Source organism: Sinocyclocheilus grahami, unplaced genomic scaffold (genome assembly GCF_001515645.1).
Source record: "Sinocyclocheilus grahami isolate Dianchi unplaced genomic scaffold, SAMN03320097.WGS_v1.1 scaffold61.1, whole genome shotgun sequence".
Classification (NCBI taxonomy): Eukaryota; Metazoa; Chordata; class Actinopteri; order Cypriniformes; family Cyprinidae; genus Sinocyclocheilus; species Sinocyclocheilus grahami.
The window spans coordinates 2,955,034-2,967,164 of NW_015505240.1; the positions used below are offsets into that span (position 1 = coordinate 2,955,034).

At 35.8% G+C, this 12,131-nt stretch overlaps 1 protein-coding gene across 1 annotated transcript in view; it reads left to right on the forward strand.

Moving 5' to 3' along the window:
- pde8b (phosphodiesterase 8B) overlaps nt 1-12,131 on the forward strand; it is a 54,079-nt gene that overhangs the window by 13,369 nt on the left and 28,579 nt on the right. Inside the window, exons 2-5 of the mRNA XM_016271357.1 lie at nt 3,746-3,802; nt 7,634-7,824; nt 8,736-8,795; nt 8,884-8,941. Coding sequence (XP_016126843.1) covers nt 3,746-3,802; nt 7,634-7,824; nt 8,736-8,795; nt 8,884-8,941 — 366 coding nt within the window. The remainder of the gene's footprint in view (nt 1-3,745; nt 3,803-7,633; nt 7,825-8,735; nt 8,796-8,883; nt 8,942-12,131) is intronic.

Here is a 12,131-nt window from a genome sequence, read left to right on the forward strand (position 1 = left end):
ACACACACACACACCGTGAACACACACCCGGAGCAGTGGGCAGCCATTTTTGCTGCGGTGCCCGGGGAGCAGTTGGGGGTTCGGTGCCTTACTCAAGGTCACCTCAGTCGTGGTACTGAATTGAAGGTGGGAGAGAGCAATGTACATTCACTCCCCCCACCTACAATCCCTGCCGGTACGAGACTCGAACCCGCAATCTTTGGGTTACGAGTCCGACTCTTTAACCATTAGGCCATGACTTCCCCATGACATCATTTCCTAAAGGTGAAGTGTGTCATGTATATGTAAATATTCTACCTCAGTTTAATGTGCAGAGGCAACTTAAAGTAAACCATTGGCAGGTTCATATCTAATGAGTGTAAACAGTGTGGTTCTGTGGTATTTTTACAACACTGTGGCCAACTTCTGGTTCATCCAGTGATGTGAGTTTGGGACAGGATGACCTGACAGGAGTGTTTGGGAAACCTGTTTTTAGACTTCAGACGTGTCATTTTTCCTCCACGGTACAAACATGAAGTCATAGTAAATGTGTGCTATTACTTGATCAGATTGCTATAAATGATTTTTTTCCCTGGTAGATAATAAAATGGGAAGAAAAATCCCATAGACCTTTTAGGCTAGGGATACCCTAGCAACTGCCTAGCAACACCTTGACAATCATAGAAGGTTTTATTTTTCTTTTCTTTTTTTTTTTTTTGTAAATTGTTGAAATTGACTTTTCACCGGGAGTTTGATTGACAGGCGATCTGACCAATCATAACACAGAATCTGCCATTTTGTCCCTCAAACAAACCAGACAGGAGAGTAGATTAATGTTGATGGACTTAAAAAACGGTGTGTATAGATGTCTTTCCGCAGTTGAAACAAGAATCCTTCTGATGTTCATTCATGTTTATTTCGTGCTATAACTAGTAAAGAGGATGAGATGATCGATTCATGTGCCGCTTGAACTGAGGCGCTACAGTGATCTGTCATGTGACATTAAAGAGCCACAAAACGGTATTTATTGTTTGAATTTCCTAAAAAAAAAAAGACTAAATTTGAAAGCTGAGACTTTGTTTCATACATAAAGTAACCTGCTCTGTCTTGTATGTGGGCTCGTTGTCAGTTTCCTTTTTTATGCGATGTATTTTTCACTGCATGAGAACATAATGTGTGGCGTGAGAGCGCCGTGGCTTGTCGGACGTAGCAACAGTAACGAAGGGGGACGGGTCTTTGCAAAGGGTCAATTCTATTTGATGCAGTTATTGGTGCAGAACTTATGCAAATCACCTATAATATTCAATCTGACAGCAGCTGTTAGGTTATATGTGAAGAGTCACAGTAAATTCTGCATGGTAGATTTAGCTAATTTAGTATTTTTGTGGACTTAAAACTCAAGCTTTAGTTGCTCTGTGTATGTGTGTGTGTACAGGTTTATATGGTTCATGAGGACACAAATGTGTATAATGACATGGGTATTACAGCGTGAATATGACTTATGAGGACACTTCCTGTGATAGGAAATACAGTGTACAATATAAAAACCATTACGCCTATGGAGAGTCCCTGTAAACCATACCAGCGTGTGTGTGTGTGTGTGTGTGTGTGTGTGTGTCACTTTCTAGGAAATGAGATCTAACGTCAGTGCCAAGAACTGAGAAACCTCAAGCATGGGGTAGGGAGTTAGAGAAGAAGAGCAAAGGATGAGAAAAAGATTTGGTTGGGAAAATTTATGAAAATGTAACAGAAGTGTTTGTATATATAAGCTGAACTTTCTAAGCATGTTTTGAGAGAGTTGCAGAGGATGCATTTTTCAGGATGAGTTTTCAATTTCAATATTTTAATAAAAATGCACTTTAACACAGGATTAAATATGTTATTGAATTTCCAGTGGCAAAATGTTCTCTCTACTTTTTTTTGTAATTGTTATTGAGAAAACATGAGTCTTGTGTAACAGTGGTTTTAGTAATGGCCTTTGACTGGAAAATAACAGCATTGTTGATGCTGACTCTCTCTTCTGATTCTCAGTTTTAAAGGGGTCCTAGTATGAAAAATCAGATTTTTCCATGGTGTAACTTTCAGAGCTCAATAGACACTTTTTTGTGCAAAAAACTCATATTATTCTAATTAATAATATTAAATTATGTAATTTAAAAAGTTTACTGTATTGTAATATTTTGTGTCATATTATATTATTATTATTTTATTTTTTTATAAATTTTTTATTATTTTGACATTGTTTAATATACAGAACAACACAGACAAACAATCAGCTTTGCAACAGAAAAAACAAACAAAGACCATGATAAATGAAATAGAAGTATATCTATAAAAAATATATTATAATAATAATAATAATTTGGTTAAAACTAATCAGTTAAACTGAAGGGTGAATGTATATAATAATATTATAAGTGGACCTCAGGGAAAAAATAAAATGATCACATTTATAAAATTACCCTTTTAATGCTGTTATAGATTGCCTGCAGTGCCATTTTTTAAAACGCTCTTTACCAGTGGCAATACCATGGCTTTTTGGACATGCTGCCATGGAAATGCCATTGTTTTGGACACATTACCATGGTAATACCATGTTGTTGTTGTTGGTGTTTTTTTGTTTGTTTGTTTTTTGGATCATGAAAATACATATTTTTGTTAAAGGGGTCATATAACGTTGCTAAAAAGAACATTATGTTGTGTATTTGGTGTAATGCAATGTGTTTATACGGTTTAAGGTTCAAAAAACACATTATTTTCCATATAATGTACATTATTGTTTCTCCTCTATGGCTCACCTTTCTGAAACACCTCGATTTTTACAACACTCATCGTTCTAAAAAAGCGATGTGTGCTCTGATTGGCCAGCTATCCAGTGCATTGTGATTGGCCGAATGCCTCAAGTGTGTGACGGAAATGTTACGCCCTTACCATACTGTGATGCCGTCTCCCAGCAGGACGAGACTCAGTGTACATAAAACAGGCAGATGACCAAAGCAAATTCATGCTGTGCTATTTACACAAGAGCAAGAGAGAGTTGCTTCTCAAGTAAATTGATTTTATTTTATTTTAATGTTTATATCTTTTTACTGGAAAACAAGACCGTGCAGTGCATCTAAATATCTTTACGCATCTCTTTTGTCTTGGCAAAATTAAATGTGCATTACATATGCTGCTTTTATAGTGATTATGATCCGTATTTAGCCTGAAGGCTTTTTGTGCATGTGTGTTTGTGTGTGTGTGTGTGTGATTCTTGCTGAGAGGCTTATGTGTAGTGTTAGTGTGGATGACGCAGGAAGCTTTGAGCCACCTGCTCTGTCATTGCAACAATGTTGCTGTACCATTTGGACAACTCCGTAAAAAACAGCCTTTTTTTGCAATGTGTGTCATATCTGACGAAGCGTTCGAACTGTTAAAACGGCGTTTAAAACAATTTGACAGTAGAAATATGGATAATCCTGTTTAAATCAGCTGAATAACACACTTGGATTGGAGTTCGTGCTGATCAGGATGGCTACATTTTCCATCATTAATTCAGCTATTTCTTCGGTGGACTAATTTTGTTTGTCTTGTTTAGTTTGCGTAAATGGTTGTATTCGTGGACATACAAGCACATGTACAAACAGTATGTGATTAAAATCAGGACAGGCATGTCAGAATGTTGCTTCAAGGCTCTGAGATGGTAAGACCAGATGCATTCTTGCTTTTGTTTCCTTTTTTAACCTCATTTCAATGAAACATACCTGTTTCTCTTGATCACTCGCAGGTGTCTGCAGCAGAAGAGCGTTTGGGGCCAATGCGACTGACCCAGGAGCCCATTCAGGTACAGTCCTGTTTAGTCATTATGTGTATGTTTGAATTTGTAGCTTCGAAAGTTTGGAGTCGGTACGATTTTTTATATTTTGGATTTTGAAGTCTCTTATGCTCACCAAGGCTGCATTTATTTGATCGAAAATACAGTAATATTGTGAAATATTATTACAATTTAAAATAACATTTTTTTATTTGAATATACTTTAAAATGAAATGTATTCTTGTGATGCAAAACTGAATTTTCAGCATAATTACTCCAGTCTTCAGTGTAACATTATCTTTCAGAAATCATTCTAATTGCTGATTTGCCGTTTTAAAAAAGATTTTTATTTTCAGTGTTGAAAACAGTTCTGCTGCTTTATTTTTTGTGGAAACTGTAATACACAGGTATTTGAAATATCAATATTTTATTTCAGTTACTATTATAAATGTCCTTACTGTCAGTTTTGATCAATTTAATGTGTACTTGCTGAATAAAAGCATAATTATTATTTTTTTTTAAATCTTTCTGAGCCCAAACTTTTGAATGGTAGTGTATTTATTGACTTTTTAAGTGTGTGTCTGGTTGGCTTTGATCTGATTAATGATCTGGGCCGAGTAAATGAAAGGTGCACGTTTAATTGGCTAATTACTGAGTTTGTATCCATGTTATCACTGTGCGAGGCACTAAACCTCTGGTTGCTTTAAGTGAATGATTTGAGTAATTAGTGTGCTATAAGTTGCTTTAAATGAAAAGAATAAGTTATTTGACTTTATTTAAATTAATCTACCAAATTTGGACCAATTTGAGATTCGACAATGGCCAAAAATCAAGTCGAGAGAAGTGTTAGCTTCTCCTCATGCCTACAGAATCTACTGATTCTAATCACTTTTAACATGTGAGCACTGAGATTTGGTTTGATTTCAGCAATTTGTTTGCATTAAAGAGTTAGTTCACCCAAAAATGGAAATTATGTCTTTGAATCATTTACTCAACCTCATGTCATTCCAAACCCATAAGACTTGATCTAAAAAACACAAATTAAATTTCCATGTAACTAAAATTTTAAAGATTGTGGGATTTAATACTTAATTGCAGGTCATTATGAAACCACGTAGGCTAGTGATGCATTATGATTTCTCATAGTCCCTGCAGTAATGCATTGTGGAATGTCACTGTGACATCATAGTGCATCACTACAAGTCTCTTTTTAGTGATGTTTTAATCTCACATGGGCTGCAAAGCAATAGAGTGATACTGTGACATCATAATGCATTACTGTCATTCATTGTTGCATTGTCCTGTTTCTACATTATGGCCAATGAGTGAATGCACATAAAGACCTCTTAACATGGACTCATGACCCCAGGGATAATCTTGAGATGTCTCAAAGGATTGACACAGAGATTATCCTGAGTTTGTGTGTGTGTGTGTGTTGCCTTGTCAAAATACACACACTTGTGGTCTTTGCACTTGACCACTTGACTACTTATATGACGTATTTCCTGTATTTGGACCAAGTGTTCAAGTGAGCATGAAGACCACAAGTGTGTGTACAACTTTTCATTACCTGATGGGACACACTTATAGTGTTGTAAAAACGCAAAGTGTTTACAGAGTTTTATTATTATTTTCAATACTTTGCATTTTAAAATCAACTTCTAAATGTCTGTTCAGTAGTCCCTATAGATGACACAATTTAATTAAGTGATAAAAAGCAGTTGCAAATGTTGTACAAAAATAAATATACTAATCTTTGCAGCAATAAAATGTGTAGCACTTTGTTTTACCACCAAATGATATGTAATATCTTATTATTAATATTTAACTTACATTGGAAAGGTTTCCGTGACCTCTCGCGCGATCTTGGCAAAAAGTCTCACGATTTATTTCCAGAACATGATGATGATCCCTCAGCCTCTCCGCGCCCCCCAGTTTGGCAACCACTGCTTTATTCTTTTAAATTGATACATTAATCGTGTTTATTATATTTTTTTATTAATTTTGTATTATTATTTTTATTATTTTATTAAAGTGGAAATCAGTTTACTAAATAATGTAAACTTGACTGACTGCTTCACTTCCACTTTAAAGGGATATTTATGTTGTTTATTATTTATTTTTATTTATACTATTTATAATTTTTGTGCAATTACTTGCCTGTCAGTTGAGTTTGGCAAAACATTTTGCAGTGTTTACATGTTGTTTTTTACTGCATAAAATGTATTAAAATAGATGTTTATTTTCATAAAGTACAAGTTGATTTCAAAATTTGCATTTTGTGTTTTTCAGTTGAATAAAATAATATTTTTCCCTATATATGTCATCATTGAGGATTTCTTTAAAAAACTCTAAAAATCTCGTCTCGTCTCGTTCTCGTGAACCCAGTCTCGTGTCTCGTCTCGTGGGATAAGTGTCTCGTCACACCTAGTGTGTGTGCATTTGCATGTGTGTGTGTATGAGTGTGTCGTATTAGTGGGAATTATTGTTCACTAAAAGTGGAATTATGAAACAGAAAGTGTGTTTATCGTTAACCTGATGGCTGGCTGCCGCTTGTCAGTCACTGTGAATCGAGGCTGGTTATGTAATGTTTGACTCTCTTCAGAGTCCGATGTGCCTGATGTATCTGGGGAAATCAATCAAGATTTACAAATTAATTACCTGTCATTTCTCGGGTCGTTTGAAATTTAATTGACTTTAATCCACCCACACACACATTGTTATTTTAGTATCGCCTATTATTTTTGTCTTTTTTTGTGTGTTTTAATGTCTATGTAGTTTTTAATCATTTTTATGTGTTAGTTTTATTTTGTTTAGTTTGAGTTATTTTAGTACTTCAAATTAAACTAAACGAAAATGAGAAATGTTGCCCTGAATTTTAAGTTTCTTTAAAATATTTTTTATATTTTAAAGAAAATGTTTTCATTTTAGTTTAATTTAACAATAATAAACCTGAAAAGTTATATTGCTATAAACTAAGCTCACCAATTCCGACAAGGCAATATAACAGGTTACCAAAATCAGTTACCTCCCTCTATTTCACACCCAGTGGCTTTAATGTTACCCAAAATCACTCTGGGGCTGACTAATGTTACAAACTCTAGAAAGCATTTTGATTTGATGTGAGCAGTTGTTGATATAGAGCAAGGTCACTAAATCCGGCAACACACTATTACATGTTAGCGAAATCTGTTACTCCCCTCTTATTTTACACAGAATTGCTTTAATGTTACCCAGATTCACTCTGATGGTGTCTAATCTCCTTTGTTTCATAATCTAGAAAGCATATTGATCTGAACATCTGCAAACATACACCAGACGCCAAATCCGACAACACGGCGTTACAGGTTACTGAAATAAGTTACAGTACTTTGATTTGATGACCCTGCTGTATCTCTTGTCTGTTCAAATCCGAGCAATATGCTTTCTAAGATATAAAATAGAGGAGGTTACACATCACCAGACTGAATTTGGGTTACATTAAAGTCATTCTGTGTGAAATAGAGGGGGGAACAGATTTCAGTAACCTGTTACATTGCGTTGTTGGATTTGGTGACTGTGCTATATATCTGTAGTTTTTCACGTTTCTGATACTTGTGAAAACGTGTCAGTAGAAATGTGTTTGAAATGAGTGTGCCAGCAGGTGAGGTCACTCCGCCCCCTGTAGGTGGACGTGTAACGCTGCACAGCGGGCCTCCTGAGCGAGGTAGCGGTGACAGGCGTCCTGAACGACCTGGGCCATGTGGAATTTCACATGGCAGCTCCATGGTTACACAACGCTGAACGGGATGAAAGACTGTTGACCTTTCACAAGCACCCACCAACAGCACCTCACTCTCTCTCCGTCTCGGTCTCGCTCAGGTGTTACTGGTCTTTGCTAAAGAGGACAGTCAGAGCGATGCCTTCTGGTGGGCGTGTGAGCGGGCGGGGTTCAGGTGTAACATCGCACGAACACCTGAGTCTGCGGTGGAGTGTTTCTTGGATAAACACCACGAGATCGTCATCATTGATGGCCGGCACTCACGGTACTTTGAGGCTGATGCCGTCTGCCGGTGGGTACAACCAAACCATCCATCATCTGTCTCTCGCTCATTTCTCTTCATCTCTTATACAAGGTTAGATGGAAATTTTAGCGCTGTCATAGAGGCAGGATGGGAAATGAACTTTTTTTTTTGGCCACAAAAGCCTGTTTTGTGCTATTCAGTTATATTCAATAACATTGTTAAAATGCTCGATGTTTTTTGATTTTGATTTACAAGTTCACTGATTCATTTGGGTAAATTGCAGTTATAATGTATTTATAATTGTAATGTCATTTTTCTTACACCACTGTTTAAAAGTTTAATATAAATTTTTATATTTATATTAATGATAATAATAAACATGCAGAATTGGTGAGCATAAGAGACTTTCAAAAAGATGAAAAAATCTTACTAACCCTAAACTTCTGAATGGTAGTGTATGAAAGAATGCACTTTATGAATGTAAATTATAAAGGGCAGTGTTTCAGACTGATTGAAACCAGTTTCAAACCTTTTTGAACCGTTAAAAGATCTGACTCATAAGATTCATTCATTTCAGGAATCGTGCAACACTGGTGGAGCGAAATGTTTTTGATCCACTAAAAAGAATCAGTTCATAAGAATCATTTTTATATGAATCTTTAAGACCAGGTTACCCACCACAGTGGCCGGCAGGTAAATAAGGTAAAATTACTCTCCACTGCGGAGGAAGTGGCCTGCATTTGGCTGGTTGCAGGTGTTAATTTCCCATCCTGCACAGAAGCTTAAATCCATGTGCGCACACACATACTCAAAGCTGCCAAATCATTTTTTCCCAGTAGATGTCTATGCATGTGAGAGAGAGTCTTTTGGAGAGAAATGTGTACAAGATACTCAATTTCACTGCCAAATCAGAAAATGTAAAAACCTACTTTTATGTTATGGTATGTGTTTTTAAACAGGATGATTCGAGCAACCAAGCCTTCTGAACACGCTGTTATTTTAGCAGTGATGCCACAAACGTAAGACCTCAGAGAACACTTTTATCTATTATCCATGTGCTACGGATGTCCATCATGTTCCACCTACTGATCTTTCTCTCTCTTCCAGTCCCTCAGATCAGGAGGAACCATCTGTCCTTCCTCTTCTCTCTGCTGGCTTCTCCAGAGTGAGTATTTTACACTAAAACAAGAGTATTTGCTCCACTACATGGGGGCGGCTGAACATGAGTGTGGGCGTGTCCTGTTCAGATTAAGAAGGTTTTTTTTAAGTCATAGTTTATTAGTGTGTTGATTACTACAGAAAATAATTTAGAAAACCAAAACTTTAAAGTAATGCTTTTCAAGTAGTGCAGAAAGTAGTGCTTTATTCCATTTCTGTATATTGCCTACTTGCTGAAGGGCACAGGTAGCTAAATATGACATTTATTATAATGGGTTTAAGATTGTTTTGAGTTCATTTAAATTAGAAATTGTTATTTTTTTAAAAGTCTACTAAATGTTAAAATTGATAGCTCTCAATTATACTGTAATTTTGAATGGCTATAGTCAATGGCTAAATATTTGGGGGGGGGGGACAATTTCATGGAGACAGTAGTATTGGTATATGTTCACATATAGAATGTGAAATAATTGCAATATAAAAGTATATTAAAAAACTTTAATGTTAGGTGGGATTAATCATGATTAATTTCAGAAAAAATGTGTGATTAATTAAATTTTTTAATTGATTGACAGCACTAATATATATATTACGGTGGCTGAGAAGTGCAAAACAAATCACAATTCTGAAAGCAAAATAACAAATTACAAACGCAAATGCAAGTCTAAAAAACAAAATAATTCAGAAAACACAACAACAATTCAGAAAACATTATAACAAGTCAGAAAACACAATGACAAATTCGAAAACAAAATAACAAGTCAGAAAACACAACGACAAATCCGAAAACAAATTAACAAGTCAGAAAACACAATGACAAATCAGACAAACCGGAAGAGGTAGGTATAGTTTGAGACAGGGCCATTGGTTTGGGATTACTCACCGCTGACTGGACGAGACATCTGTCAATCAATGTATACAGGAAGAACCAGCCGAAGAACAGCAGAGTCATGGTAGAAAGGTATTAAAGTAGCTCAGTTTAAATGTATTGTATGAATTGCCCTTACTATGGAATAAAAAATGCAGAGTGTCTATTTACACTTAGTGCAAATAGCCCGCCTTGTTGGCAGTAATTCCGCTCTCCAACGTGTGATTGGGCTAGTCAACACTTTAAAAGCAGCTGTACATAATTGGCTCCAGTGGCGCAGATGGATAAGCTCGTGTTGTCGGCTTTTTGACGCGATCGACCTGGATTCGATCCCACCTTTTGCCGAACTTTTTTTTCCCCCTTTTCAAATCTCGTATCACATCGTAAAGGCATTTATTTTCAATAAAAATTAAGGAAATAATCAAAAAGTTGAAATAAAGCATCGGGTAGGGTTAGGGTAGGTGTAGGGAGGGCTTTATTGTACCAATAAGGTGGCATCCATTTAATAATTAAAATTAAAATTATAATTTACACTCAATACGTTATTGCATTAATTTTTATATTTATATTAATAATAATAAGAAGAAAATGTTACTTGAGTAGGAAATTAGCATATTAGAATGATTTGAGAAGGATCATGTGACACTGAAGACTTCAGTAATGACTGCTAAAAATTCAGCTTTACATTACAGGAATAAATTGCATAATATATATTAAAATAGAAAACAGTTATTTTAAATTTGAGTAATATTTCACAATATTATTGTTTTTACTGTATTTTTTATCAAATACATGCAGAATTGGTGAGCATAAGATGAAAACATCTTACCAACCCTAAACTTCTGAAAGGTAGTGTATGAAAGAATGTACTTTATGAATGTAAATTATAAAGGGCAGTGTTTCAGACTGATTCAAACCAGTTTCAAACCTTTTTGAACCGTTCATTAAAAGATCTGACATTTCAAGTCAGAAAACACAACGACAAATCAGACAAACCGGAAGAGGTAGGTATAGTTTGAGACAGGGCCATTGGTTTGGGATTACTCACCGCTGACTGGACGAGACATCTGTCAATCAATGTATACAGGAAGAACCAGCCGAAGAACAGCAGAGTCATGGTAGAAAGTTATTAAAGTAGCTCAGTTTAAATGTATTGTATGAATTGCCCTTACTATGGAATAAAAAATGCGGAGTGTCTATTTACACTTAGTGCAAATAGCCCGCCTTGTTGGCAGTAATTCTGCTCTCCAACGTGTGATTGGGCTAGTCAACACTTTAAAAGCAGCTGTACATAATCAGCTCCAGTGGTGCAGATGGATAAGCTCGTGTTGTCGACTATTTGACGCGATCGACCTGGATTCAATCCCACCTTTTGCCGAACTTTTTTTCCCTCTCTTTTCAAATCTCGTATTAGCAATGGATTCTATTTACACTAAGTGAAAATAGCAGTATTTTTAGCAATATGCTATTTACACTAAATGCGCAGTAGAGTTAAGATGGTCGCACACTAGGACAGCTCACAGGTATCACACACCGGACACTTCACGTTCAGTTCAAGACGGCAATCCAAAACACTTCATCTAATCACCAAATTGGCAAAATTTTAAAGATGTGCTTCGACGCAGTGCTGGGTTTCTCGTCTGGTGTGTGACCCCCCTTTAGTGTCTGGGAATAGAGAACAGTGAATGGCCTATAACTAAAGTGAAAATACTTCATTTTCATGCGTTTGATTTTCATGAGATGAAAGTTTCTACACTGAACAAAATTATAAACACTTTTGTTTTTGCCGCCATTTTTCATTAGCTGAACTCAAAGATCTAAGACTTTTTCTATGTACACAAGTCGGTTACGATGACGAAATCCAGTCAGGTCGAGACCCCAATGAGGATGACTAGCATGCAGATGAGCTTCCCTGAAACGGTTTCTTACAGTTTGTACAGAAATTATTTGGTTATGCAAACCGATTGTTGCAGCAGCTGTCCGGGTGGCTGGTCTCAGACGATCTTGGAGGTGAAGATGCTGGAAATATTAACAAGGTAAAAATAAATGAATATGAATATTCTAAATATTAAAATATTTTAAGTATTTAAATACTATTAATTAATATATTTTTACTTTTTGGTCAGGTTTTTTTTTTCTTTTTCTTTTTTTTTTAGTAGCAGTACTAGTAGTAATAGTATATTCAAGAATATTATTATGCAATAGTGTATTTCTACCCTGATTTCTTTACTTTTATGCATTTTAAAGGGGTCATAGGATGCTACATGCACTTTTACAAGTTGTTTGAACTGAAATGTGTGTTGGCAGTGTGTGTACACAACCACCCTAT